At 36.7% G+C, this 27,516-nt stretch overlaps 1 protein-coding gene across 1 annotated transcript; it reads left to right on the top strand.

The window, feature by feature from the left end:
* The first annotated feature begins 305 nt into the window (after positions 1–305).
* LOC128944989 (solute carrier organic anion transporter family member 4C1-like) lies at positions 306–26,898 on the top strand. Its single transcript, XM_054288511.1, has 13 exons — positions 306–540; positions 5,372–5,635; positions 9,368–9,562; positions 12,125–12,221; positions 13,112–13,233; positions 14,080–14,195; positions 14,476–14,620; positions 16,470–16,665; positions 19,805–19,958; positions 21,510–21,697; positions 23,258–23,322; positions 25,096–25,233; positions 26,774–26,898. The coding sequence occupies exons 1-13, from the start codon at positions 306–308 to the stop codon at positions 26,896–26,898; spliced, it is 2,040 nt and encodes a 679-aa protein (XP_054144486.1).
* The last annotated feature ends 618 nt before the right edge of the window (positions 26,899–27,516 follow it).

The following is a 27,516-nucleotide window of genomic DNA, read 5'->3' on the forward strand; positions in this document are numbered from 1 at the left end:
TTATTACTATTACTTCTTTTTCCCCTCAGAAGAATGTTGTTGGAGAACATCTACATGCTTGTCCACCTGCCCACGTTCAGTAAATCTCTCAAAGCTGTAGATGTTACGAGGCCGCGGTGCGGGGAGAAGTCTCTGCAGGGCCGGCCGCGGGGCAGGAGTGGGGGCAGGAGCGAGGTGGGCCGGGGAGGGGCGGCGGAAGCACCGCCGCATGCACGGCGCAGCTGGGCCGCCGTCGGGGTATTTAGCAGAGCGTTGGGCTCGCGTGCCGGTTGCAACCGTGGCTGGCAACGGCTTTTTTGGGCGCCATGAAGGGCGGTGGTATCGAGAACCCAGCGTTCGACACACCCTCCTCCGACTTCGGCCAGCAGTACCACGCGGGCCCCGCCGGGGCAAGCGCCGGCGCCGCGGCCTCCGCCGGGCCCGACCCTTACCCCGGGGAGGGGCCCTGCGGGTGGGGTCCCTGCGCCCCCAGAGCTCTGCAGTTCTGCAACAATGCCAAGGGGTACTTGGCTGCTTATAGCCTGTTGGCCGTCTTCCAAGGTAACCTGTCCCTGCTGCCCAGGGCACACGCTGTTCCCCTTCCCGGGGCTGGGGGAGCCGGGCGGGAGCCTGGGCTGGGGAGGGCGGCGAAGGACTGGTGATGTTTTGGGTGGTGGGTTCGTCTAGTGCTGTGGCTGAACAGTGACGGTAATGGTTTGACTAAGGGACGAAAGTATACATTCTTCTGTGCCCAGGATGGGGACGTTCCACAGTATTCCTTGTACTTCATTCCGTTTGTCCTTTTCCTCTTTTTGCACGTACTTTATTGACCACGAAGTCCACGCGCCTGCAGGCTCTTTGCTTCACGCACTTGTCAGTGCTGCATCCCCACTGCCCACAGGGAAATAGCTCATCTTGTGCACACACAGGCAGAGGCTTAAAATCTAAGGATTAAAACACCAATATAAAATTGTAGCACCCCACTACTTTCTTACCTGCTTGCTAATTGAATTGAATCCTGGCCTCGTTGTGTAGGACTTCAGGTAAATTTGAAAACAGCAAAAAAATGTGATTTTGTTCTGTGAATCACAGTGCAGCCATCTTCTTAAAACTTAACTAATGATTTAAGTTGACCTTGGGAGTAACCTGAAGTTTAGCTTGCCCTAGATTCCTGTTTTTCAGCTTCAGAGATTCTTGTCCATACTTTTGGTTTCCTGTAATGATTGGTTAGGGCCTTAGCAAGCCTTAGACTTAGAAAGTAGAAATGCTCACTGAGGGGAGGAGAAGAATTACTGTAAAAAATATTAGAAAATGAGATTTGTGGAACTTGGATGCATGTCTGCCAAAGGGAACCACTGGGCCTATATTCATAACCTTTCAACTTTATTTGACTAGCTAGGAAAGAAAAGGATGTTTCCTGGACAATTTGCTTTGAAGCTCCTTGTTGTTACTCATAAAGGGATTTCTACAGAGGTATGGAGGGGACTATTTGGATATTTGATGTTAGAGGAGAGAGCAGCCTGTACCAAAGAAATGCATTATTTGAATGGCTCCATTCCATGGGGAACCACACTGAGGCAGCCGGAATGGTATGAGGAGAAGAGAATTGGAGACTCTGCTTAAAACCTAGAAGATTACAACGCTCCTTGTAATGCTTGGAGATTCCTTCCATGAAGTAGTGCCTTAGTATGTGTTTCTGAGAACTTTTTCTGGTTTAATCCCCTTCAGATTCTGATCTTGTCTTAGCATATAGGTTTAGTTTTAGAAAAGAAGTATTTAGAAAGTTTTGGGATAAGCCTGTTGTTTCTTGTTTGACTTTGGAAGGTCATGCTATGGCTGTTAGGGTCAGGAGATTATTCCTGTTGCAGTTGTCCTGCCAAATTTGTTTTCTCTATAAACACAAAGAGGTGGGGGGTGGTGTGTCTGTGGAAAAACTTTTTACATCATAGCTTTCAATAGTAGCTGAGTAGTAAAATGTTTTTAGAATACACATATAAATTTTTTGGGTGGCATAAGAATAGGGATGAGCAATTAAAAATGCCTTAATATGATGCTGAAAAGATTGTTAAAACTAAATATAGTGTCTTGAATATTTCTAATGTGTCTGAATTTCTTAAAATCAGTCCTTCTGTTCTGATCTGATTGTTGAGCTGAATAACAAACTCAGCATACTTTAAAATCTTGGTTGTAGACTGGATAGGTTTCCAACTGTAAAAACAACTTGTATTATAAGAATCTCTGTCCCCTTAGGAGGTTATTTGTGTTGCTTGTGCCACTTGTCCAAATATTGTTTTGGTTATGTAATGCTATATGTACGCCAGGCACCTAATGAATGTAGTTCAGGTTTAAGGCCTTAAAGGGCAGAAACTGAATCATTTTTGTTTTGGAAGCAGGTGTAGGCATGGCTGTTACAGATCTTGTGACATTCCTGATGTGTTACCTGGATTTTCTGACAAGAATCTTTCCTTTGCTTGAAACATAAAGGAAACTGGGTGCTGAAGAGTAGCTGCAATTCTTTTTGAGATGTGTAAAACTAGGTTCATCGGCAAGAAATTCAGGCTTGTGTGTGAAACTTTGTGAAAATATTCAGGTCTTGCAGCTTCAGAGTTTAGATAAAAGCACACAAAACACACCTAGGGTTTTGAAGTTATGTGACCTAACACTGTACTCTAGTTTGGGTCTACCCTCCAAATTACAGAAACCATCACTGAGGAAGATAAGATATATCTATTATAATATATAAAAATAATATTTTCCTAATGCATTGAGGATTAATGAAGTAATCCATAACACACTTTCGCTGAATGTAAGTTGTTGTCCTAGTCTTTCTAAATGAGTGAACATAGTGGATGATTATCTGTAGTGACCTGGTATGTTGTGAATCTAACTGAAAGCATGTATTTGTCATCTTATTTTCTAGCTGCTCTCAAAAATAGATTGTTGTCATTAGCACCTGATATGCTGTTTTGCAGCTTCTCGGAAGATTTCAGGTGGAACTTAACTCTAATTTCTGGCCATTTCTGTTTCAAGTACATGTGAAACTTGTATTTCCAGAGCACAAAACACTTGTTTGCCTAGAATTTTTTTACATGACTAATACCTGCTTTCTCTATGGCACTTAGAGTTGCCGAAATGTATGATTGCATCTAGTAATACATTAACTGGATATGATGCAGTTCATAGCTGTAGTAGAAAACAAGGCAGAGATTATCTCACTATTTTGAGTACAAGAAGGACTGTTTATTTCTCATGTCATTAATGATTTTTAGTAAATAAAAAAACCAGAACCACAGTTTAAGACTGTCCAGTCTAATATATCTAAAATCTTTGTATATCACTAATATTTTATAGGCTGATTAGACCTGGTACTTTTACCAAGGCATTTTAAATTGTTACTTTTATGTGTTGTTAAAGCCACCATTCTTATGACAACTGCAAAACACGTGTTTTTTGTTGAATGGATGAAGAAAAAGAATACTCTTGTGTTTTGTGATAGCAAATAAAGTTGGTGTATAATTAATCTGGATTTTGTGTCAGTACACACTCTACCTAAATCTCTTAACAGATGTGGCAGGACAACAAGGTTTTGGTTGGTAATTTCTATACTACAGTTTTAAGTGTTGGGATGTCCTTACAGAATTTGGTTTTCTGATCAAACTGCTATCAGTCAGATTCTGCCTTTCTTGAAGAGACTTTAGTGATTAATCACTGGCTGATGTAATTGGAGAAGTTATGCTGCCATTCATCACATCTGCATTTTTACAGATGAAGTCTGATTATCCAGTATAATTAAATGGAAGGCTTTATGAGTTTCAGAATGTAAATTAAAGGTAGTAACTTAAAATACCTGTAAAAGACAATGCCTTCTAGCTCTGTAATCCACTTGCTGTGTAGCACACCTTCACTCAAGTGTTTTAAGCCTTAGTAGGTGTTAAAGTTCTGGCAGGTGGGAAAAACTTGTTTGTTCATTCCGTCATACTAGTATTGTTATTTGGTTAATGCTTCTTAAGAGGAAAATAAAGTTACTGAATGTATAACTAATGGCACTGGAAGGACACCTGTATAGTTGTGTCAATCCCAAATGAATTTAAGTGTGATGACTAAACTAACAGGTGAAATTGTCAGCCTTAATAAAGAGGCCATAGTAGGGTATTGGAACTAAGATTGTGCGAAGAGTTGTTTCCCTATAGAAAGCTGATGTTTGGCTATTAGAAAATGGCTGGTTTATTTGGAGTAATTTTTAAAATAAATTAAAGTGCTCTAATGAGATGTTGAAACTTAGCTCAAGTAGTTGTACTTATGGATGGTTCAAAGCTTGTTGAAAACTAACTTAAACACATTTCTGTCACTAGTCTTATATTCTTTTCTTAGATAGACAATAGAAAAGCATGTTTTAATTTTAAAGTAACTGAAGGGCCTGTGTCAGGGAAGATCCTCATCAGTCGTCTGTAAGGTTACAGAACTGAAACATGTTTGTACTTCTGACTCTTAAGACTTCACAACTATTTTTTCAGGTATCTCTTTTATTATAGGTACAATTTAATTAGACTATAATAAAGTTACCTGACAGTGTTATAGTTACAACTATTTATCTTGTCACTGAATCCTATTTTGGGATTGCTAAAACCAAACTTACCAAAGTTTAACTACCTAGTCTTTTTCACAGAAACACAATGTGAAGCAGTGTAGAAGATTTAAGTTAGTCTACAAACAGTGCTTGTGTAAAAATGGACAGAGAGTTTTTAAGCATGCACTGGCAATTGTGTGCAAAAGCTTAGTTCTACTTTCGGTTAATTTTTTTGCAGGTTCATCTGTGCTTTGGTAGGGCAGCTTGTGCAGTGACTTCTTTCCAGGTTGTTCTGTAACTTCAGGGAAGTTACAGATTCAAGGGGCAAACCTTCTTTGCTTAGTTGAAGTAAATCACCTCAGTTGCTCTGAAACAGTTGCAAAGAATTATTGAATAGCTTTACACTTTTTTATATTATGGAGGATTCATGTTTGTTCATCTTCTTTTATCTTCCTTTTGTGGTAGCAGGGAAGTTGGTTGTTTGCAGTAAGTAGAAAACTATGTCCTGAACTTGCTTCAGCCATAGCATGTATTCTAATGCAAGTTATAACTTTGACTAAAATACCTTTAATTTTTAAAGTGTCTTGTGACACCGTAAAGCATTCTGTTTGAAAGCTGTGCTTCAGACAAATACATAGGTCCTGTACAATTTGACTGGCTAAGCTGGCACTGTATTACCTACTGTGTACCTGTATCTTATAAATACCTAATATCTAGTAAATACCTTATAAAGCAGCCTTGTATAAATATATATAAATTTAGCTCCGCAACTCTATTGAGTTAAAGTATCTTTGACTAATTATCTCCTTTTTTTTATTTTTGTAGGTATTGTGGTAAATGGCCTGATTAACATTAGTATTTCAACAATTGAGAAGCGTTACGAGTTGAACAGTTCCCTCACTGGTTTAATCTCTGCAAGCTATGATATTGCTTTTTGTTTATTGTCACTGTTTGTATCTTACTTGGGAGAAAGAGGGCACAAACCACGATGGCTTGCTTTCTCAGCATTTATGTTAGGACTGGGCTCACTTGTATTTTCCTTACCACACTTCAGCAGTGGAAAATACCAGTATGGAAGTAAAATTGAAGGTAAGCTTACAGTTGTTTTGAAAGTTAAACTAAAAATTTTAAACCTCTGCATTAACTTGGTGCAACTCCTTATTTTCAACTCCTTACAACATAGTTAATCTCTCTCAATGTCCTAAAACAGGGTGCTATCTGTAACTGAAAATTGATTCTTTGAAATCTGGAAGTTCAAGAGCTGCCTCTCTGCACAGTGAACTTTATTTTTCCAGAAGGCATATGAGTGTCAATATCGGTTCTTGCTATTAAGCGACATTTGAATGAAATGCTTTTTTTTCTTGCCTTGATGAATGCAATTAAAATTCACTAAAGAAAAAATTATGTGGCATCTCTTAGGAGATGGAATCAAGCTGGGTTAGCAAGGTAGGGGAAATGTTAAAGCTGTTAATCTTACCATCTTACCTGAAGGTGACTAGTGCTTGCATTTCTTTGTGGTTTTGAACTATTAAAGGCATATTGATTAATTCATTAACAAGTTTTTCTAAGTTCTTTTAAAAAAGATGTTGATTTTAACTTAAGGATTTACTTGAGATAGAGAGGGAACAAGCAGTACTGAACTGTACTGAACAGAGCAGTACTTAAGTCATGGGTGTAGCTATCCCTCAGTTCTTAAACTTTGTTCACAAAACAAGACTTAGCACAGTGTGATTAATGCCAACAATTTGTATTTCAGTTTAGTGGCACACCTATAATACAGAAATGTTCAGATATGTTTAAAGCGGGATGACTTAATCTTTTAGGATTGTCTTGTTATTGAAGTCTTTAATCAAAATTATGCCTTCAATGACTAAACATATTAGAGTGCTCACTAAAAAAAAATCAGTAGCTATGAAGAAACATGATGAAAGGTTGTTGATCCTCAAATTAGTAGTAATCAGCAGTAATCAGTATTAATTTTGTCCCCTTCTATGAGCTGTCTACTTGTTAGTCTAAAAAGGTGGGCAAGCTATTTTTTCCTATCTAATTAATGAGGATCTGAAATGGAAGTTAACTGAACAGGGTCAGAAGAAAACATCTTTACTGTTTTGGGGGCTATGAGCAGATAATTACTTGTTAGCTCTTGGGAGAAGGACAAAAGGGTCCTGGCTCTGTTACAGTCCCATTGCCCTGTAATTTTGGTTTCAGTATTCACCTTTCTACTGGATTTTGATGAAGGGGAAGCTGAATTTAATACATAATACATAAAAGTTTGATTTTTTTTTTCATTTGGAACAAGATACTGACAGTGTGAGAGAGTACATTACCAGTTATTCCAACCGATTTTCCCCCTTTCAAACAATTTTAGTTGAAATTCCAAGGAGCATGTTACTGTTTTATCCAACATCCATCATTGAAGATGGCTGTATATATTGATAGCTTTATTAGGTACATGTTCCCCATGGAGTTTTGAAACCTAAAAGGAGTGGGGAATTTTTGGATTAGCATGTGTTTCTTCACCATAGCACTGTCAGGTGACAGCTTGCCTGCTGTTTTGACTGTTGTAATGCAGGTGCCTGTGCTGTGCTGGTGGTGAACACATTCCAGATCTTAAGCTGACTTAAACAAAACACTATCAAAAATAAATGACTGAGAGTTCAGGGAATGTCAGCACTGGGCAGTCAAAATAAATCTTCAGGTGCAGTGCAACAGCATCTCTTAACTGTCAAGTAAACCACAGCACAGGTTTATGTGTTGTGTGGTTTAACTAGTTCTGAGGTTGATGAAACATTTTAGCTATACAGTTAGTTGCAGGATTTAATAGCACCACACCCCAAAAGTGTTCCTTTTAGTTATTTGTGCGAGTTGCTTATAGAGATCCTAAGTTTTTTTAAATTAAGCTTGTATTAAAATCCACCACTGAATTTTTTCTGAACAGGCCTTATAAGGCCAATTTATTTTGGCTTTTTTTTTTTACTACTTCCTAGAAATAGTCTAATCCATTTCATATTGAAAGATCTGCTAATCAATTGTCTGCCTGTTATTGTTTGGGGTTGGGTTTTGTTTCTTTGGGATTGGGTTTTTTTGGGGGGAGGGGGTGGAGCAGCGGAGTTGTTTTTTTTGGTTTGTTGGGGTTTTGCGTTTTTTTAAGACACCATAAAATGTGTTTTCTATTTTCCAGGAAGGTTTTAGACTCAAATTTGTAACCCAGGTACAACCAGCTGTTTGTTCTGGTAAATTTCCAGGTTGTGTGGGCTGCTGGTGCCTCAGCTGGCTGTGGTATGTGCAGTCAAGGGCTCCCCCTGCTGCCTTAACAGAATCAATTTAATTTGATTAATTAACACGGAGGACTGTGAGAACCACAAATAATGTAAGCAGTGTACCTTTAAACTTCAGTCTTGGATTTTATTTTAAAAATTAAACATGTTTCAGTATGTCTGTGGCAGCAAATGAGAATCCTAGTTTCTCACTTGACACAAGGAAAATAACTTCATTGTGAAGACAGTCAAACATTGGGACAGCGTACTCAGGATACTTCCTAAGTTGAAAGGAAGGAAAACTTTAAAGACTCTTCCTTTTGATGTGAGGTTTTCTTATCCCACATGTTGGCCTGTTTCTGTGCAATGGCACTGTATCGCCTCTGTCTGCTAGAGGAAGTAATGATTTAGATAAGTTTTCTTTAAATACCTGGTGCATTTCTTAAGCTTTGTTTTGTGAGACCATAGTGTGGATTGATCTTGGCTCTTCTATGTGTAAGTAAAAAGCGTTCTCAGATGTAAAAGGATCTAAGAAAAATAAAGGCTGTAATAATTTTGTAGTGAAATAGTGTGAATTAATCAGTCTACTTATCTGATCTGGATGACATTTTCATATATTTGTTTAGTGGGGCTCATTACTACCAAATGGATGGGTTTATCCTCCTCCTTAGGGTTTTATGCTCTTATGAGGAGAACCATGGAAATGTTTCTCCTACATCTTGTCTCTTGGTATTCTGCTACCAAGAGTGCAATGATAGCAAGAGGAAGGAGAGGACAACACGATACTACCTGTTTTCAGTTCCTCTTTTCTCTTCCCTCCTTGTAGTGCCAAATATTACACCAGCAGACACAGCCTTACGCTGCTGTACCACTGCTTTCTTTTTGTGTGTGTGCATAAATGCAGAGGTTTTACGTTAACTTCTCCTTTTAGAGGCATTGCAGTGTGTGTTCTGTGAGAGAGTGGTGTAGGTTTTTAAGGTTTTCATAGGCAAACACTTCTCAAAAGACTGAATGTAAAGGAAGGATTATCTTTGCTAATGACTTCACTTTCTGTCAGGCAGATTTCTTCAGGTTGTGCAGGCTGCTGTGTCACCTAAGAGTGGGAGTTGTTAGTGCTCCTCAGAACTGTTATAAGGTACAGGCACACAGTGAAGTGTCTGTTACATGGAAGTACTCAAACTTTGGAATGACCATTTGACAGGTGGTTGGTTGTTTGGTTTTTTTCATACAATAATTTCTGGTCAATAATACTTTCAATAAGCCAAAGCATATTTAGTGGGCCATTTGATTCCTGTTGCCAAAGCGTATTCATAAGGCTATTTCAATCCTGTTTCTTCATAGAGAGGAAAAAAACCCCAAGCCCTGCTAATAAATCTTTTGGGGGATATGATATCACAGAAGGCTTGGCACTGCAATATTGGATATATTAACAGGTGTGAAAATTAAAATAGGAGCCTGGCATAACAGCATTCATTGTAGTTTAGCTTTTAGTACAGATTATTCTTCAAGTTGGACTATGAGTTAGGTGACAGAGTTGTAAAGTCTTGCTGTCTCTGTTTTTCAGACACATGTCAAACTACAGAAACCACCTTTGCTAATGCCACTTGCAGTGCCAGCACAAGCTCTCCACTTCGCAACTATCTGTACGTCTTCATCCTCGGACAGCTGCTGCTGGGAGTTGGAGGCACTCCTCTGTATACTTTGGGGACATCTTTTATTGATGAGAGTGTCCCAAAACATAAGTCTTCCCTTTACATAGGTAAATTTAAAACTGTTTATAGAACACTGTCTGCATAGATTATAGACTGCAATGCATTTTAAGTATTTTTATGAATTCATCTAATTTAAAATTTTTGTGATTATTACTTATGTGCATGAAGTATTTCTACATCAGTTACAATGCAATTTAGATACTAATCTGCTGTAAGTACCAAGTCTTACCAATTTTCATTTTGTAGAGCATGGTAAAGCTTCTTTGAGCACCCTCGTGTTACCTTTTCATGTCAGTAACTGAAAATTGTTAGACAGAGTAAGTTGTAGCAAAAACCTTACACAGTATTTTTCAACATCTGTGACTAAAAAGTATCAGTCAGGTCAGTAGCTAGATCATATTATATCCTTTAATAATTTAATTTACTTACCTTCTCATAGTAGGCTGTCCACTCAGTGCATAAACACTGGTGTGTCTCATCTGATCAATCCCATTCTCTAGCCACATACAAATTTGGCACTTGGCTGGAAGTACAGAGATTGCCTCACTGGGACTGTTTAAAAGCTAAGGAGTACTAATACTTAGCAAAGGTTTTTAATCTTTTTCAGTCACCATTCTCTAGGTTATATGCCATTTTATTGTCAAGTTCATTGCAGTCTAAGTGTGTTTTCTATGGGTATGAAGATATTTATTTCCCCTACCTCATATGTAAGCTGGTTCAAAACATATTATCTATACGTCTTACTTGCAGGAGGAAGTCAAAACATCTCAGGTTCCAGGACTGTATTCAGACTAGAACAATATTTTAAGGGGCAAAATTGAAATAATTATCTGTTTGCATGCAAATTTTTCACAGTTTTCCCAGGCAAGCTACTTGATTTGATGCCAACAAACAGGATAGGTGCCTATGACAACTCTGAGATGAAAAAGACAAGTTTTGTTTTTGCTGTTTCTTTATTTTGAGAGGGATGATATTGCATTTTTTCTTCCTCCCCTGAATCCAGTGAAATAAATAGAGCAGAATTAGGGTTGTCTGCATAAATGGGGAAACGAGAAGTGACATGAAAACTCAGGAGAATGGTGTCAGTGTTTATACTTTTAGAAAAAGTTCAATACAAAAAACTAATTCATACACAGTCTTCAGGCAACTGAGTTGACTTCAGAAGAGCAGTGTATTCTGCCTAATATAACAAAACTGGAATGCAAGTGAGTGGGTAGGTAACTAAGCCTTGGTTATTTTCCTTGCTTCATGCAATGTGTTAAGTATTTAAGTATATTGTGTTGCTTTACCTTTTACAAGAAGGCTTATGCAGTGCAGAAAAAATAACAAAGCCCAAAAAAAACCAACCCACAAAACAAAACCAAAATAATCCCAGAACCCACCCCTAAAATGGTCCGTAAATAGCTGCCAGCACCTTTTGCTGTAAGCCTGCAACTTATAAGTTGGTATTTTCTTTATCCTCTATATTGGGTGCATGTTCATGATGACTGGTACATCTACAACTAAAGCTAAACAATTCCAAATGTATTTAAATTGAGTGTGTGGGAGAAAATAGGCACTTTCTAAGCTCAGTTTGAAGTTCTAAAGGATGAATATGAACTTAACTTAGAAAGTTCCTGTGACCATGTCACTGTTTCTGAAATATAGGAAAACCTGGGACATATCTACTCAGTATTTAATTTTACTTACTTGACTGTCACATTCTGCATTGCTTTGTCCTCTTGCACCCCTGTCACCCTCCTGGCTCCCCCATCATTTCCTCTTACTAACTAGAGGAAAATTAAGTACTTGTGACCCATGCACTTCAGAAACAAATGAGAAATCCAGATTATTCAACCTGGGGAAATGGTAGGAATGCATGTTTACTAATTAAAGATGGATCTAGTTGCTATTAATTGGAAGCCTTAATTTGCAGAGACAGTGTTCCTGCTGTCAGTGAGTGCTAAACTGCCTACCAGAAATGTGTCTGATAGGCCAGGAATGCTATTGTGACATCAAAAAGTCTTATACTCTTTTGTAGGGTATGGTTACACCTGCAGCTTTGCAGGTTAGTGATTTCTTTTTTAGGGGGAGGGGGTTAGGGTGTTTGTTTTTGTTGCTTGTTTGTTTTTTTTTTCTTTAAAACTGCCAGGAGCTGTTAAGAGCCTTGGCTTTGTATTTTAAGGTAGATATTACTCCAGTCACACACTTTGATGTAACTGTCTTCTTGTTTTAGAAAATCTAGAAAACAACTTAAGATTGAAAAATAGAAATAAGAAAGCTCTTAAAGATTGTGGTTAATACAGTTAACAACCAATGTTCATAATTTCACTATTTTTTTCACTAGTTATTTTTTAAATGTAGACACAAAATGGGGAAAAAAGCAATCTAATAATGCTTAAAGGTGCAATCAGCCTTTTGCTGAACCTGAAGCTTCTGAGAGCTGTGAATTTCTTTGTTGAGGCTTAATTATAGATTTTTGTCTTCTAGGTGCTACAACTGTAGTGACAGTAAAAGAACAGGTTGACTTACAGAAACCCTTTGGTCTGAAGTTGACTTGAAAATGTTATTAAAAGAAAGCTTAAAAAAATGAAGAAGTTTTCATGAATTTGATGTATTTTCTCTTCTAGGAGTTGGCTATGCCATGTCTCTGCTGGGTCCTGCAATTGGCTATGTCTTAGGAGGGCAGCTGCTTCAAGTTTATATTGATATCCAGATCCCAAAAAGGCAAGATACAACTTAGTTTATTGCTTCCTATTTTCTTTTTCTAATATTTTTTACTAAAATATTCAGCTTTTCTCCCTGTGGGGAGAAAATTTTTCAGAAAATACTGTGTTTTCAAAAGCTTCATTAATTTGGAAACAAGTTGCACTTGAAAAGGCTTCATGTTAGTGAGTTACTTCCTAGAGTGAGTAGTGACTCCATTGTGTGTGGAAGTTTCTCTGTAGTGCAATTAGTTAGTTCTAGCATGTAAATATTAGCTATTCTAAACCTCAGTAGCAAAAAATGCTTTTCCTTTTGCTTAGTTGTATATTCGGGGTTAAACCTCCATCTAGTGGTGTTTTGTGGAACTGTTTCCTTAAGCTGGAGTATTAGGATTAGGATTCTTAACTCCTAGAGAAGAACTTGCTAGAAAATCTTTCTGTTGAATAACAGTCCATTTTTTAAAGAAGTGTTATAAATTGTACTAACAGTTAAACCAGCAGCTTCATTTACACTTTTGTTTCCTGTGTTTTAGAGCCTTCAGATTGATGCAATGGCATTCTGAACTTCTGAATTGGTTTTGGTATAACTCATTGATTGAGGAATCTTTCTAAATCCAGCATTCCCAGTATCTTCACAATACCTCAGAATCTTGAAATCAGGGCCATAGAATAGTCTTGAAATTGGAATGACATTAACTAATGAGTTGAAGGCTACATTTGGTATAATTCCGTATTTTTATAATTGCCCAGTGAAGGTGGTTTAAACAAGCAAACAATAAATTTAATATAAAACTAAGGAAAATAGCAATATTAAAAGGCTTTATTTTAAAATGCATTAAAAAGAAATATTCCAACTCACTAAAATGTGAAATTCAGAAAGGTAAACCTGCTTTTTCTGAATTACTTTTCCAGTACAAAGATGGATCAAGATGACCCACGTTGGCTTGGAGCATGGTGGATAGGATTTCTTGCATGCTTTTTTCCAGTTTGGCTTCTTATAATACCTTTTTCATGCTTTCCAAAGCACCTACCAGGTAAAGGTTTAGCAATGCTTGGCTACTTTGAAAGAGACATTTGTTCATATTTTTGGGTTGTAGAATACTGAACCGAATGTTTCCTGTTTGATTTTGTTTCTCAGTTAACTGTCTTTGACTAAAATCTGAGGACAAGTTTGTTTGTTTGTTTGTTTTGTTTCCCCCTCCAATATGCAGCCTTTAAAACAAGGTGAATCAGCTAGAGGGAGGATCTCGTGTATGGTGGTCTTGTCCATGGCCAGGGGGTTGGGAATAGATGATCTTCAAGGTGCCCTTTCAACTCAAATCAGCCCGTGATTCTGTGATTCTCTATAATGATGGGCTGGACTGGAAACAAATACCTAAGTGTGGAGACTGGTGGTCAGAGTTTGAAAGGTGCTTGTAGCTAAGCACCCAAGACTGTATTTAAAGCTTCTGTGTTGCCCAGCAAGAACAGTGTAGAAATTCCATGAGCATCCAAAGGGACTTACTATGGTAATATTGAAGGAGAAAAATGATAGAGGAAAAGAAAAAGAAAAAATAAAGTAGGAAATGGAGAATGTGGGGATGATTTTAAAAAAAAGGGGCTTCAGCATACTCTGAAGTTTTTAGGATGTCCCTGATAATATCTTCTTGCAGCCAAGGCTTTCCAATGTCCAATGAAAGTATAATGCTTTCAACAAACATCTTTGTTCAACAATACAGTATTGATCTCTTTAAAAATCTGTGCCAATAAAACAGGCAAGAAGACCTGTAATATCTGAAAGCACTTTCCCAACTAAAGGAAACAGAAGTTTTTGTGGTTCACATTGTCTAAGAGTGCAGGTATTCGGTGTTTTCATTGTTGATAAATATGACCATTTGTAGGAACTGCAAAAATTCAGGCTGAAAAAATCCCTGAAACTCATGATGATGGAGGTCAAGTACTGGTTCAGACCAACGATATTGGACAAAGTTTTAAAGACTTTCCTGTGGCTCTCCTGGTAAGAAAAACTTCAAATTTGCTAAAACTGAATATATTCTGAGAAATGAAATTATTTTCCGGATGTTAGAGGCCTATAGAAATGGCTTATTGTGTTGTGAAAGGGAAAACTTCAATATTACTGATAACTTAAAGCACGTTCATTTTGTTGATGCGTGAGATTGTTAGAAAGGCATATTACTGAAGTTCCATTTCAGAGGATCTCCTTTTAAAATATAATGACTTTAGTTGGTACCAAAATCAAATAATTTCCAGAGTGTTATGATAATTTCTCCCCATAGATACTCTTGAGGAATCCAGTGCTCATGAGTCTAATAGTAGCCAGCTCCTCAGAAGCTTTAGTTGCCACTGGATTTGCCACATTTCTACCTAAGTATATAGAAAATCAGTTTGGAAAGTCATCAAGTTTTTCAGCAACTCTTGGAGGTAATACGGCTTTTTAATTTTAAATCTTATATATATATTGTGTTGAACACTTCATTAACATTCAAGGTGGAGGATTATATGAGTATCTTTTTTGTTTGGATGTTTGTGAATGTACTTAGGTGGAATGCAGTAATCAGAGCAGTACTTTTGTTATTCTTGCCTCCCCTTAAATATTTTAGTATTACTTAAGTACTCTACATATTCAGAGTAGACTGAGGATTTTGAGTGCTGATGAAACTTTTAGTTTATCTAGTAGTTTATTCCTTTCTTATTCTTGGTGAAAAACATTTAATTTTCCTTTATTTGAAATTGCCTGAAGGAGCAGTAGTATCTTAGTCCCTACTAAAACAATCAAGATGAAGGGCAACTAGGGAAAAAAAGCAGTGCTTGTCACAAATTAGAAGTTGATTTTGCCTTTCTCTTCTTTAATTCCACACTGACATTACAATGAGTTTGCAATAAAATGACTGATCAGAATATGTAGTAAGTCTGTGATATAACTGGCGCTGCTATAGTTGGGTTACTGTCACCTGTTTTTATCTGATATGCAGAAGTAATACGTAGAACAGGAGAGAGCTTCTATGAAAAACTGAGTATTGGAGGAACAGAAAACATCAGATGGAAGAGCTGTGCTCAGTAGAATCACGTTATTGACATAATTAATTCTGAAGAATAGCAACCAGATCAAATCAGAAATGTCCATAATGCAAACAGATGCTTGCAATATGCAGATTTAATATTCATAGAAAGTGTCTTGCTAAGCTGTAGAGTGCTGCAGTATAACTGGGGTAGTTGAGCTGCTCTTTTTCCAACAGAAATGTGTTTGGGAAAGACTTCCTAAATTACTTCTCTGGGCAATATTAGATAGTATCATTGCATCAAAACAAATAATCTGTAATTTTACATAAAAACACGTTGGAATATATGCTCAGTGGTTAACCAAAGACTAGGAGTGAAGTGAAAAGCTGTGTTGCATTTTTTGTCCATAGACCTTGATTGAATGTCTTTGAGTTGAAAATATTGAGAGTGCCTATTAAATGTACAGCTTTAAAGAAATTCCTGCAGTAATGTTGAAAGCTGGCTGTACCTGAACTGAACTAATTAGTCTAAGCATTACCAATGATTGTGGAAATTATTTAAACTGTCATTGACTGTGGTTTGTGGAATTCCCAGGTCTGTGTCCTAGGCAGTTTTGTCACTGTACCTGAACTGTTTGTAAAGTTAACTGTCTCAGGTTGGTGTAAGTTATACTGAGTTCTGTGTTGTATTATAGATTAGCCATATAAAAATGCTCAGTTATTTGTCTGGAGTGCAAAGAGGATAAATCATGGTGGACTATATAGACTATGACAGCAAATGTGACCCACTGATCTAGACTTCTTTAAATCTTTCAGTAGATATCTTCTTGCATCTTGTGTGTCTTGTATAACAGAGTTTATGTTCTTTTATTAACAAGTTCATAACAGATGTATAAGAAAGAACATGGACATGTCAAAAAACCACTGAAAGAATGAAACAGGATTTTCTGTTTTCGTGGAGACACCTACTGGTGTTCAGAGATTCCCACCCCATAGTGCTCCTAAGTCATCTAGTTTGGCTGTATTGAAGTTGGGGTTTGGACAACTCTAAATTATACTTTCCAGTTAAAGCTCTGGAAAGGCTAAAGGTGATGTAACAGTACAATAAATTACTCATGTAGTTAGATTCTGGTAGTATGGTTTGAAAGCAATATCACACGGACTGCTTTTTGCAGGTAACTGTTTTGATGTTTGTTTTTCTTAGCATAAAATTGCATCACAGTTAAGTCTTGCACTTTTATGTAACTGCTCCTTGTCTTGTTTTCCTCTAGGGGTTGTACTGATTCCAGGAGCAGCACTAGGCCAAGTCATAAGTGGTGTCTTGGTTTCCAAGCGCAAAATGGATTTGAAAAGCATAATCAAGTTCATGATAGTCACCTGTACAGTGGCCTTAATATTAAACACAGTGTTTTTATTTGCTAAATGTGGGAATGAACCTTTTGCAGGTGTCTCTGAAACATATAATGGGTAAATATATTTTAATGCACTCTTGGCTTTCATATTAATATTTATTCAATTGCCATAGTTTCAAATAGTACACACCAGCAGTATGTAAAAGCAGAAGGAGGGCAACTAGCTATTCCAGAAGTCTGCTCTCAAGTGGTCAGTTATCCCATCATAAATTAACAGAGGCAACAGCAGCTGTTTGAAGGTCTGTCAAAGAGCTAGATGGGGCTGTGCAAGATAATTCAAGTAGTCTGGTACTTAGGAACTGATAGATGCCATCTAAAAAAATCATAGATGTCAATTGTATGCTGTGTAAGTTGATAAATAACTTACCAATACCTTTTTATTGTTTTCCCAAATCCCCCATTTTACACAAAGGCGAGATACTGCTATCTTGTATAAAAGCATAATCTGATGGTTCTTCTCCAGTGCATAAAGAGACACTTGAAGCTAAATGAGATGGGGAAGAGGAGTGGTGCAGTTTGCTGACGCATTAGCATGATATGTACCATGAAAACAGAGGAGATGGGTTGGGGAGGAAATTGGTTTTGTAGCCTCAAACTTGCCCATGCAAGTTGGTGGAAAGTAGAAATTTACTGGTATGCAAAAGTATGCAAAATGAATCAACAAACTTCCATACACTGGTGACTGAAAGAAAATAAAAAACCTTGGGCCAAAAAGGCCCAAGTTATGACTCATTCTGATTTCATCTTTACAACTTGTTATATAAATTGACAGTATATTTAAAGGCCAGTGTTGAAATTGGATGACTAAAATATGGCTTTGCAACAGATGACTTAGACAACTCAGAACTGTGAATCATAATTTAGATTTTGGCTACAGTTATAGTTACATATTTAGTGAAAGAATCTGTAGTCATCAATAAAATGCTGAAGATATAGTATAGAAAATGGTATATGAAATTACCTGTATTTTTATATCAGGTCCTATGGTAACAGGCAGCAGACAAAAGTTACAGCTGAACTGATTTTCATCCTAAGTTAAATACCACTAGCTTGTATTTTACAGTTTTGTGTAACTTTATCAGTTATGTAGCTTAACTATTGCTAAAGGCTACTTATCTACAGCAAGTTAACCAAGTTGGAAGTTAACCAGTCCTGAAATATATCTCTTCTCTTGGTATCCATTATAAGAAATGGCTCATTTCTACCTTATGCAGTGTTACCGGTTGGCTTATACTTTACTGGATGTGTGCATCAGAATAGTTAGTGGCATTAATACAGTGCCAGTTCTTAAACTGTTTTCCATACAGAAATAAAATATGTTTTAAAAGCAGTAGCTGTTTTAAAGCAGAAATTTAAAAAAATAATAAATGTGTAAACTTGTGCAAGAACAGCCAAGTTCTTTGCCTTCATGCTACTGAACAAATGCTTCTGAATGAATAAGTTATGAGACTATTCTGAGGGTTGACTTAGAATTTGATGTAGATTTTTGTCGAGAATTTAAAGAAATCCTTCATGGCAAGCATTATCTTCTTATTGAAAAATAGCTCAGAAAGGTGAGAGAAGCTTTTGCAGGTTTTGTCTCAGAATTATGAGTACAGGATCACTTGTTTGTGTTAATGAAAACAGCATCTTACTTTTAGTAACACTATTTATTACTAAATAGGCTATCAGCAGAACTAACATAATTTTGTCCAACAGGCACTTCAGGGAATTGCTTTTGCCATATTCTATTGCCCAGTGCTTCCCTTAAAACCTGAAGGAACAGAAATGCAGTGATTATTGTGTCTCTGGGTCTCTTGATTAAAAACTCCTATAGAGTTTTTTAATGAGAATTGGTGGTCTCATCAGTTAGATTTTTTAGGAAAGCCAGGAGTATCTTTTTTGTTTTATTTTTCTCTGACTGGGTATAACTAAATGTTCATTCCCTCTTTGGAGGTCAGGGAAAGAGACACTGCACATGTACACAGGACAAATGCCACCAAATTGATTAAATATTTCTAGGCTTTGCATGCCTCTCAGGCTAGGAAGGCACTGAATGTACAAATCTGATTAGTGAATTTGCTTATGGTGCAATGTAGTTCATTCTTCATACTTAGAAGAATTGAAGTTAGTTTGCTTAGGCTTAAAGCACAAATTAATTTAGTGGAGTTCTGCTGAATTACAACAAAATGGATTTTATATGTAGTTATGATGTCCCTTATATTCCATTTGAAGTCTGACTGTATGTAAGTTAATTCCTACATAAACTATTTCTTCTATTAGTATTTTTTTGTAATCTCAAATTCTCACAAATAAACATACCTTTAGATAATTAATGTGGAACTTTAATTTTACAGTACAATATTTAAACTCTAGTGGCAGTGCCAGAACTTGGTTTTAGCTGACTGAACTTTTAAGCTGTGAAAATTCTTTACTTATTAATGGACTACAATTTGAAAATCAAAGGATGTTTTTATTCTCTCTGGTTATGCCTTAGGACAGTCCTCACACAAACCAATGTGATCTTTCATGCTAATAGTACAGTGGGACTACTTCAAATAAAACCATGCGATTACCTGTATTAGAAGTAAATTGAAAGTAAATATAGTGTGCAAGAGTTAAAGTAAACTCTGTTATTAGTTATTCCTTAAACAGCCAGAGGAAATCTTTAAGTTCCTTCAGAGTGTCATTGCACTCTGCATTTAACGTGTACAGTTGTCTTTGTGCTCATACAATTTAGATGTCTCCATGGCAGTGTTAGAAATAGTAAAAATAAGGTGACTTTGCAACTAGACTCAAATCAAAAAAGGGGAAGAATGTTGGAGTATGATCAGTAGAATAAACAACTCCAAATACTGGTTTTAATCTTGTATTTTTTCCTTGAAATTATAAATGGAAGAAATTCAAATACCTAAGTGGGAGGGGGAGGATGATATAAGAGTTGGGCTGAGATGCAGAATTTTGTAATCTCTTTTTTTAAGTGGAAATGGGAGGAATAATCTTTGGATAGAATAACAGCATAAAAAACCCTAGGTGTATAATAAATGGAAAATCCAGAGCTCTAACTACTATGCTTATTTTTAAACAACTAAGTGCATAAGTAACATGAATAGAGTATTTTAAAATTTATTATGCTATAAATATTGCTTTACTTGTTTACATATCTTCTGTTTTCCAATTGCTTTTTAAAAAGCCTATTAACTTCTGCTTTTCAGAACAGGCACTCTGTATAACTTAACAGCACCATGCAATGCAAACTGCCGGTGTTTGCGCTCCGTATACTACCCAGTTTGTGGCAGTGATGAAGTCCAGTACTTTTCTCCCTGTTTTGCGGGTTGTGCCTCATATCTTTTAAACAACATGAAAAAGGTACTTTATGCAATGAAGATAGCTGATGTGGTTTGTTCTGGTTTCCTGTAAAATGCACTGTATTTCAAGATGTCCTTCCTACAATACCAAATATAGGTTGTATTTAACAAAATCTAGCAATTACAATACACAGTTCATTTACGGTACCAGTGTGACTCCCACTGCTGATCTCTTAACATGTTCACTGCCACAGTGCTGGGCCTCCCCAGTTATTGGGAAGGTATTCATGGGTTGAAGCCAGGTCAAGCCCATTACTCTCTGAAATGTTGCTGGTAGTTGTCTAGCTTTTTATACTGTGTGTTGGAGTGAGCTACACTCCCTTCCCTTCACCACCCCCCATGTTCATGCTGGTCTGGCTAACTTAGGAAAATGTTTCCACTCTCTTAATGAACTCAGAGAGAAGCATTTACATCTCTTTTGATTCACTGAAGTGGCACAGCTATTTGTTTTCTGTATAGCTTTCTTTGCAACATTTCTGGTCATTCACAGCCTGCGTTGTTCTGTGAGTTTTCTGGGCACAACAGTCTTTCCCATCTCTGGGCCTTCTTTTGTTGTAAGGGTTTACTGGTTAGCCACAGTGTTTCTCATTTGTGTGATGCCATTCTCCAAGCGTACATCTACCAAACTTCCTAATGCTGAAAATAAGTTAAATCTAAATGTACTTTAAATAGGATTGACAATTGGAAAAGTCAGCAATTGTCTTGAGGTTCTGAAGAACCTGCAGTTCTTATCTAGATCTTTAAGCAAAATGCAGTGTTTATTGTATACATTTACATGACACCCTGTTTCCGTGAGTTTTGAAAACTTGAATCTCAGTAGCCCCTGATGCAGGAATGGTGAGCTGTGAAAGTGCCTAGGTTATTATCAAGCCTTCCTGGAACTGAGGGGCTTTCTGGGCTTATCTCTTCTAGTACAATAGACTCTTGAGAAGGGATGTGGGAGCAGTATAGAGAGATCCAGAAAGCAAGCTGACCCAGGAAAGGCCTTTATACTTTTATATTGGAAAATGAGAGAAGGTATTATCCATAAGAAAATGTAGGAGAGTAACTACTTCTTGCAGTCAAAATTTCACACTTTGTTGACATGTTATATTTTTCTTTGAAAACAAACTCTGTGAGTTTAGATAAAGAGCATATTCAATTTGTTCACCTGCATATAGAAGTGGTACTGTATTGCTTCTGTTCTTTCCTGCTAAAGTCTGAAGTGTAGTGCTTGCCTCTCTGCATATGGTTTGCCTCTAACCTCTGCAACTTTTTTATGAGTGTAGCTAAAAGCTTACAAAGCATACAAAATGGAGGCTGTCACTGTCTTTTTAGGTCAAAAATCCAAAAATACCTTTTGCTCAGGTGAGGTGGATGAGTCAAATTCTGGTGAGCCAGTTTTAAAAATTAATCTTATTGTCATGTGCTCATCAGGAAATTAACTGTTTCCCATATAGTAAGGTCAATGTTTATTCTTGTCTTCTGTCATGCAAATGTAATGAAAATTTACCAAAAGGTGTCATTTTGTGACATTCTGGGAGCTAAATTTTGTCTTATAAATTATTCGTAGACATACCACAACTGTTCCTGTATTGGGAAATCAAAAAGAAGAAATGGTTCAGAAGACTTTCTCTATGAAGCTGTTCCTGGGAAATGCCCAACAAAATGCAAACTTTTACCTTTATTCCTGGTCTTCTTCTTTTTTGCTGTTGTTTTTACATTTATGGCTAATACTCCAACAACCGTGGCCATTCTCAGGTACATTTTTTGGTCTGCAAGAAAGGTGACATTCTTTTGAAAACTACTATCAGTGAAATACTTAATTCTTTTGCTTTGCAATGCAGTATTTTAACAAGGTTATGTAGTAAGCAAGCAGTACTTTAAACAGAGCATAGTCATACCACTGTTCACTCTTGTTAGTAGATGTGTTTTGAAATTATTTTTAAAAAATCTCTCTAGCGTGCAGCAAAGTCCATTTTATGAATTTTGAGCACTCTTGACTGTTTTAGTTGAAGCAAAAAGGAATAAATGTGCTTTGTGCTTTGATCAAGAAAATATTTGTCTAGCCTATTGATAGTGTGGGCATTTCAAATTGTGTCAGGAAAAGGACAAAATAACAATTCGTCTTCTATTTTCTACCTTAGATTCCTGTCTCAATTCAGAGTTCTAGCTTGAAAAATTGTAGTCTGTCAAGAACTGTAGACTATTTCCCATGATACTGATTTTGTATGTATGGTGGTCACTAATATAAAATGTGATAGTGAGTTAACCAGTGGTTTTGCTGTCTTCCAAATTGCTGAAGCTTATATGCATGAAATATAGTTTTTGTTTGTTTTTATTTTTAAAATGTGCTTCTCATTCTGAATTCAGAGCTCTTTTGTGTTTGTTGAAGTCAAACTACAAGTTTGACTTGTAGTTCTAATACTTCCAGTGAAAAGATAACCATGATGCAATAGCATGTTGCTTTGTGAGGATGTGGCTAGATGCCCTTTGGCGAGAGGCTGAGGAAATCAATAACATCCTACCAACAGTGCTTTGTAATAGCCTCGTGTCCAGGTTTGGTGTAAATCTGGAATTAACAGCTTGTCATTAGTGTGGAGGCAGAATAGTATAAAGTTCTGCATTATCTTCAAATTTGAGCTGACATAGTTTTATTTCAGTAATTCTAAGCAGTAACATTTGGATATTTGAATCCTTATATAATTCAGCTGAAATAGTGGAACAGTTTTTTATGAAAAAAAGGACTGTAAGCAGATTAATTTTCAAAGACTAATTTAAATAGCTAAAATGTCAGTAAATTTTACAGTATATTCCAATGTCTTTTCTGTAAGCCGTTTTTGTGCAATTTCAAACATAAATTCATATATTCATGACAGTGTTCTACTGCTAGAAAAAATCTACTGCATGATGTGGAACTCATTCTCCTTCTCTTAATTGCCTTTATGGATAATAGAATCCAACACTTACTTCTTTATGTATAGTAGCTCTGGATTGCATCCTAACACTATTTTAATTTCCTTGGTTATTCTATGGAAAAAATGTTCATATCAGGACGCTGATAGCAAGCTTCCTTTTTATTTATACTATTTTGTTAAACTAGTTAAATCTAAAATTTCTTGATGGGCTACTGGTGTTTTTTCTGTCTTTTATCTAAACACCGTTTTAAATAGTTGGGTTACTTGTTCTGCACACTGGATTTATAAACCCTTCAGCATTTAACAGGTTAAAAGAGTATATAGAGAAAGCATATTCACTGAGGGACACAGCACAGAAGTAGAAATTGTTTACTCTGTCTTAAACTGCAAATCTTGTTTACAGATGTGTGCCAGATAAACAGCGTTCATTTGCTCTTGGAGTAAAGTTACTGTTTCTGCGAATACTGGGTATGACTTTCTTGTTGAAACATATGCCTTTGAGTAATCTACTTATTTGACATTTTTTTCTCAACTTTAAAATAATGCCTTAAAAAACTTTCAGGGGCGCTTGAAGCAGTCTGTCATTGGCTTATGAAATACACTTGTAAGGTTACATCTGGATTCAAATTCATTGTTAATAGGGCATTCATGCTCTCTTTAGCCTTTCTCACTCTTACAAGTACAAGCCAAATAGAGGTAACTGCCATTCTTTCAGTAAAACACACCTTGTGCTACTTTCCCCAGAAGAAGGCCTATTCTGAAAACTGAGATAAGAAGAACTGATGTAATAGAAAACAGTTTCTTGTAACATATGAAATCCAGAAGTTTAAAAGAAAAATGAATATGTGGAGCCTTTCCTCTTCTTCTTCCTTTAAAATGTCTTTTACTAACTTCAGCATTTCTTAAGATAGATAATTGTGCATAATTAATTACAGAGTATCATGTGGGAAGTATAATACTTTAATTCCGTATCTAAGCATCTCCAGCATTTCAGTAGGACAGATGAATCTTTTTAAGTAAAACAAGGGTAAGCATATGTATTTTCTGGTCCACAAGCATTTGAATTTTCTCAGGCATAATGAAAATTCTTGGTTTAGTAGTAGACAGTTTAAAAATGGTATATTTAATTCAAGACTGGGACAAGACACAGTTGCTGATTGCACTTTCATGCCAATATTTAGTACTGTAGCCATTCCCTCTCCTTTCAGATTACATATCTAACACTCGCAGTAATGAGTTCCGCCTTGCTGTATTCGAACTGTGATTAATATAAGTTATTCTGCTGATAAAGTGTAATAAAACAAACATCCCCACAGGCAGAAATAAGCTGGAAGTCTGTGATCAGTGTTGTATAAGGGTCCCTCTGATTCACTTAACTCAGAGTTCAGATATTTATGCTAGATCTCGAACTCCTGACTTCACTGTGGAGTGATAGAACTTTTTGCACTGCTTGTACTATGGCTGAAGAAGGCAGTAACAGCATTACTTACCCGCAACATATTTTTGCATTAGGCTTTAAGAATTGCACAGGGGTTTTAGGCTGAAGACCTAGTGAGGGACATAGCTACTTGGTTAGCTCTAGGAGAGTTTAGGCCTTGGGTAGTTGGGTAGACATGCAGTGATGTACCTGGTGTGTTTATTCTAAAATTGGCTGTACTTGGATGCAATACACTTGTGCATTATAACACACAAAAATCACATGGAGTTAATAAAATCTGTACAAGAATAATTTTAAACAGTGCTCTTTTTTTTGGTGAAATTTTTACTGGAAGCTTTGCTACATATGAGGAATAGGGAGAAATGTGTAACTGAACATTTAACATAATTATATTTTAGTTCTCATAATTTGGAACAGGGTGGTGTGTATGGTCAGAAGAAAGGAACTTTTTTCCTTTCAGTTACATTCCTGATTTCTTGATTAGTTTTTTCACCATTGATTTTAATTTTTTTTCCAGTGAATACAGAGGAAGTTAAGAGGCTCAAGTCTTTGAATAAATTTCTTGCTTAACAAAGTGAGAGCTGTATAATGAATTAACTCTCTGCATCCTACCTGTTAACTGAGAGCATTGCTAGGTGCAGACTTACTATGTAATATGAAGCCTATGACTTTGATTAAAATTGTTACATTTAGTGTCTGGTTCTCCCATTTTATCTTCCCCACCAGCTTAGCATTTCACTGTCTGCATGAAAACTAGTATGTCAAGTAACTCAAACATTCTAATGTGTTGCTGTGTTTTTTAGGTTCTATTCCTGGACCAGTTTTGTTTGGTGCTGCTATAGACAACAGTTGTACTCTGTGGGATATTGATGAATGTGAAACTAAAGGAGCTTGCTGGGTATATGACAATGAAAGAATGGCTTATTTGCTCATGGGCATAAGTAAGTCTTTTATGTTAAATACATATACTAGGTAATATATATACTGACCTTGTCCGCTAGATGGGGATTATTTTGATATGAAACCTTACACTTTTTATTTTTGGCAGCAGTGTTTTTTAACTTACTTTCATAAATGATCAGCAAAATATTATGGAAGGAGAAACACCACAGTAAGTAAACCCTAAACATTACTTTAAAAACTCCTTTAAAAATTACACAAAATAGTTTTGGTCTTTGATCTTGCTTCATTGTCATACTTATTTACTAGATTTTTTAGGGACTGGCTCACACTTCAGTCTGTCTTCAGGGCAGTGAGCATGAACAGGGGTGTGAAGATGATGAGAGGGATGGAGCACCTCTCCTATAAAGAAAAGGCTGAGTGAATTGGGTTGGTTGAGCCTGGGAAAGTGAAGTCTCCAAGCTGACCTTATTGAGGCCTTTCAGTATCTGAAGGGGAGCCTACAAGAAAGATAAATGGAGAAGGACTCTGTAAGAGAGAATAGTGATGGAACAAGGGGTAGTGGACTGAAACTCAGAGGGTAGGTTTTGGTTAGATATTAGGAAGAAACTGTTCACTGAGAGGGTGGCCAGGCATCAGAACAGGTTTCACAGACAAGTTATAGATGCCCCATGCCTGGAAGTATTCAAGGTGTGGAGCCCTGAGCAATCTGATCTAGTGGAAGGTGTGCCTGCCCCCAGCACAAGAGTTGGACAGACTTTAGATTCCCTTCCAACTCAGATCATTCTGTGATTATCTGGGTTGCGTGTTGGCAGTTAAGGTCTGGGGAGCCTTCTTTCTCTTTTTGTATCTCAGTTCTTTTCTGTAACTTATGTAAAGTTCTTGAAAATATGTCTGAACACTTGTCAGAAAAAATCCTGACTTGTTTAAAAATTTGTTCCCTTCAAATGTGTGGTATATATGCCAGTGGGAGAGAGGGTGTAGGCTAAGCTTGCATGAGATTAAGTGCTGATGTCCTGTCTTCTAGCAACTGTGATATTTACAGTGTGTGAGCTGAAGTACTGATGTCTAATCCTGAAACTGAAAAAGCAGCAGTCACAACTTGAGGATAAGGATCTCAAGGCATATTTGTGATCAAATACAATCCCTCTGGTTTTGCCCTTCTCCTTGGCCTTCCAAGTTGTGCAAACACCTTTCTATAGCCTTCTAAGACATCTGACCAGAGAATACTTAAGAGATATTCTATGTGGGAAGCTTTAGTTTCTGGAAAAGAGAATATTGATATAACAAATTACAGTACTGAAACAAGAAATAAGAAAGATTTGCACTTCAGGCTAGAATGGGGTGAAGAAATACAGGAGCAAAGCAAAAATTGGCAGGCAGGTGAGTGGTCTGAATTCAGCTGTATGACTGTCTTTATCTGCCCTTTCTCATTCATGTAGAGTACATTTAAATGAAGGCTGTGAATTTCAGTCTTACAGGGTGTATATAACTCACCATATGAAGCTTTATAAATGAGTGAAACACTGCCTCTGCTGCTGAAAGTGAGTGTGATAAAAACTCTCCTGTTCTTTCATTCAGGTGCTGCTTGCAAAATTGTCACAATCATCTTTGTGATCATGGCAGTGCATTTCTACAAGCCTCCACCATTAACTAAAGCCCTGCAACAAAAGACTTCAGAAAAGATATCTGCTATACACACATAAATTATGAGCAAATCAGGGACTTTTGAAAGAAAACTGTAAAAATATAAGCATTATTACAATGCTTGTACCAAAGTTCTTGTACACCATTGTCTAAATATAAAAGATCATATTCAGCATTGAAGAACTTGAAATATTTTGAATCTGCGCTATTCTCTAATTCATTTAGTATTCCATTGTGGCTGTCCAAAGAAGTCACACTGAAATTTGCAGTCTAATTTTAAAAGTCTAGTATGAAACTTAATTGAAGTAAGATGGAATAGTCTGATCATAAAACAGGAAAAATAAAGTGAACTGAGCTGTGTTTATCCCTAAATGTTACTGTAGTGGGAGAAAACAATTGACTTGGTATATTGAAGGGAACTGTGTATGTTTAGAGAGGACTTAATGTGCACATAATTTGGGCTAGTGCCTTTGGGGATTTTTCTGTAGGAACACTTGGCAAAGTGTGAGTTTGGCTATGTTTTAGAAATATTTTTACATGTTATCTTAATGGCATAAGTTCATATTTTAATATTTGTAGGAGGATGTCAATAGTTATGATAGAATAGCTGGGTTGTAAAATCAAAGTATTTGTTAATTTATGTACTTGAGTTTGTCTGGATTATATACAGAAAGTTG

Source organism: Melozone crissalis, unplaced genomic scaffold, assembly GCF_028551555.1.
Source record: "Melozone crissalis strain CALT ecotype California unplaced genomic scaffold, PUWL_Pcris_2 ptg000005l_1, whole genome shotgun sequence".
Lineage (NCBI taxonomy): Eukaryota > Metazoa > Chordata > Aves > Passeriformes > Passerellidae > Melozone > Melozone crissalis.